The sequence below is a fragment of the Polyodon spathula genome, chromosome 13 (genome assembly GCF_017654505.1).
Source record: "Polyodon spathula isolate WHYD16114869_AA chromosome 13, ASM1765450v1, whole genome shotgun sequence".
In the NCBI taxonomy this organism is placed as follows: Eukaryota; Metazoa; Chordata; class Actinopteri; order Acipenseriformes; family Polyodontidae; genus Polyodon; species Polyodon spathula.
In genome coordinates this window covers 8,628,733-8,632,249 of record NC_054546.1, presented here as the reverse complement: position 1 = coordinate 8,632,249, position 3,517 = coordinate 8,628,733, and the positions used below count along the sequence as shown (strand labels likewise).

General features: G+C 38.4%; 1 protein-coding gene across 1 annotated transcript; it reads right to left on the bottom strand.

The window, feature by feature from the left end:
* Positions 1-409: 409 nt before the first annotated feature.
* LOC121325488 (homeobox protein zampogna-like) lies at positions 410-3,240 on the bottom strand. The gene is made up of 3 exons (XM_041268003.1): positions 2,643-3,240; positions 867-1,761; positions 410-725 (listed from the first exon to the last, which is right to left on the bottom strand). The coding sequence occupies exons 1-2, from the start codon at positions 2,986-2,988 to the stop codon at positions 1,292-1,294; spliced, it is 816 nt and encodes a 271-aa protein (XP_041123937.1). The 5' UTR covers positions 2,989-3,240; the 3' UTR covers positions 410-725; positions 867-1,291.
* Between the last annotated feature and the right edge of the window lie 277 nt (positions 3,241-3,517).

Genomic DNA, 3,517 nt, shown 5'->3' with positions numbered 1-3,517 from the left:
TAGGATTTATGTTTAATTTAATAGTACAGTTGCTAACACGTATATTTTAACTTTGCGTGGGTGCGCGTTTTGGCTTTATCCTAGTGCTGTCGCAATCTTTTGAATTACTTTAAGTGGCGTTATTTGTGCAACCGCCAACACTTATCAAATCGGGCTTATAAATGCACAATAATAAAACGTTTTCTATAATTTTGTATAATGTTTTGTAAAATGTGGATTCATCCCTTAAAGGTACACAACTACATTATCATATAAGGAGTAAGTATCTAAATGCGTTTCTCTCGATACATTGACATACACATCATTATAGAATTAAAAAAAAAAAAAAAAAAAGAAAACAATATTAATAATTTGCTCTTTAATCAAAGTTAACACATTTCTATATTTTATATAGACTACCATGGTTTAACAACAACATCCACAAAACAAAACAAAAAATCACATTAATATATGAATTATTTATATTAAACATATCAAGCAAATTGCTCTACACTTGCAAGATAACGGTATACTAATTTTGTTTAAATCATTAGTACATGTTTGCATATGTCCATGTTCATACTTACAAAAAAAGAAGGGGAACATACTTCTTCAGGCGGTTGGTTTTAAAAAGAATGAATAATTGATTCAGAGTGTGTCTTATACTGACTGGAATAATTGCACTCTGGAAGAAATGTCATGTGTTCTTCTGTCCCGAATGAGTCCAAAAATGTCAACCCCATTTTCTGTGGAAAGAGTTTAATGTGGTGAAACAATAGTCTTAGAAACAAACTTCATAGAGCCTTTTTTTTTTACTATACTTTTTTTTAACTCATAGTATTTAAAAAAGAAAGGTAATTTAACATTTGATTAAAAAAACAAATCACCTGGCCTGGATTTTGACATCCAAACAGTCCAGCAAAATGGGTTGTGAAGGGATCGTACATCCCTGTGGTCAGGTTGATCGCTTATTTTGGGTGACAAACCCAGCGGATCTGCGCAGTAAGTTTCATTAAACATTAAAATACACTGTCTTTGGTATCATATAAAAAAATGTCAAATGTCCATTTTGGCACATTCAGCGGCACACTAATTGTACATTGTTAATAAACAATATTTACAATATTATCCATCAATTCTTCCTCTGGGGAAGGGCGAACGAACATTTTCCTTAATGTGCATTTTTGGAATCTTAGTTTAAAACTGTATTCCATTATTGTTCTTTTGGAAAATTATACTGCCAGTTAGAATGTGGTCATCCATTTTTCATGAATAGCCAACGAGGGTCATGCTGTCCTTGTTTTCGTTTGTGTTAGGGGGTTCCCCCACACAAGGACATATTTGACGGCCACGGCTGGAAACAGTACATGTACGGGTAGTATTGATAGGCCTGGTAAAGGGGAATGGCAGGTGGGCTGAGCAGCTCTTCGGTCCGATACTGTCTCTGATCGTCCCTCACCAGCACCTTTACTGACACTTTCTTCGCCAAGGTCTGAGTGCAGTTAGCAGCCAATTCGTGCGCCATTTGTCGTCTCTTAGTTTTGTACCTCCGGTTCTGGAACCAGATCTTCACCTGCGTTTCTGTGAGTTTAAGAGCCGCCGCCAAATCCGCTCTTTCTGGGCCGGACAGATACCTCTGGAGGTTAAACCGCCTTTCCAGCTCGTAGACCTGAGCATGAGAGAAGGCGGCCCGGGAGCGCTTCTTCACGGTTTTGGGTTGCTCGGCGGGGTCTAATCTTTCCATCTTGCTCCCTTCCTCCGCAGTCGACTGGCTCTCACACTCTGTAACAGTTAATATAGGTAGGGCCCATGCATTATTATGTCGTGTTTTGTCTCATTTTTTTCGGTTTTCTGTTCAACAGTGTTTGTGTTTTGAGTGACACCCCTCTTCATGTCATTATGTTTACACAACAAGCCTCGCATATGCTATTACGTCGGTAATCACTATAAATTGTTGTAGCTACCACTGTTGTAGGTTATTATAAAGTTATATAGTTGAAAATAGCCAACCAATAAATGTTTGAGATTGTACTGATTTAGAAAGCAAAACATATTAAGCCCTATGCTTCGTATTTATTTTTGAGATGTTCAGAACCCACAGCTCACAGTAACCGGGCCTGCTGTTTTCCGGTTTGCTGCTTATTGTGTTGAATAAAAAGACAGAAGGAATACACACCATTGCAAGAAAATAAATACATCGACAATAGTATCTTTACATGAGACCAAAATGAACAATATCCGCTTTTACATGCATGGCTTTATTGACACGAGCTGTGATTGGTTTTCTGATCACTATCAATAAAATAGTGGACGTATGTTTTCTTAACGGTCAGTTGAACTGGTAAGTTCGCACTTTTATGTAGCTACTACCATTAAAAAAAAAAAAAGATTGACGATATTCTGTATGGCGAAGCACAAAACGTGGCTCAGTGTAACTGCTCATAGTGTTAAATTTTAAAAATATGTTTAATTAAACGTTTTAATTATATTAATCATTTTAATGATTAAGAAGTATTGAACACATTATACCAATGTTCCGTTACTATTAATATACTGAAGATATATTACACTTGCTTTATACATATTTAGTTCAATTAAAAAGACAGTTTCGTTTAGCAAATGCGATGACACGATATCCAGAACGGCACGGATGTATTGCATACCTTTGAAATGATTGCAGCCTGAATAGATTGGGTCTTCTCCCGTGGAGTCCTCGCTGCAAGACTGGCCATCAATCTGGGATTCCTCGCCTTTGCTTGGGCTCGACATTGGCTCCGAACGTTTCTTGAGGTTCGGAGTCTCCCCTTTTGCGAGTTCCTTGTAATCTGCGAGGCAAGCTTCAGGGATCTCCTTATTGATTGTTCCAGTCTCCCTTTGCAAACCCGGATCGGACAATCTGCAGAGTTCTGCCAGTTCATTGGCGATTTGATTTCTCTCCCGAGTCTCACTATCTGTGGTAAGAATGTCTTGGATCGAAAATGAAGTGCCTCTTTGTGCCATCGTGTACATATATATATCTTTAAGATAGTTTACTTTTAAATGTAATTAGGTGTTGTTTTAGTCCGGGTGGGCTGTAAAAGCATCTGCCTTCATCTAAGAGGTCTGCTAAAACAAGGTATATAAAACCGAGAGAAGCTTAACTCGGCTTTTCTTTTCCTTTCTGTCAGGGTTTTTGAGGTTTAATTGGCGAGAGATCCTTCCCGATTCCATCAACAGCCAATGTGTCAAGTTTTCGAGTTTGTTTAACACTGTTGCCAGTGAAATGAAGCTGCAACGTTATTGGTCGCTCGCTACACTCAGCCCCCCCCCACCCTCCCCCAGTCTCAGCAGAACACTTGTAACACTTGTTTTAATTAACAAGGGCTTGTGGCGTGCAAGAGAGACTCCAGTCTGTCGAAGTAAGCTGTTTGTAATCTGTGTGTTTCTTAATCACTTGCTTCAATGCATCACTTTAAAGAGTGTTTGGGCGCAAATGAAATCGGGGTTTCTACGACTATATTTTGTAACGCCTTTCATTTTCCTACTAAGTTTGGGGGGG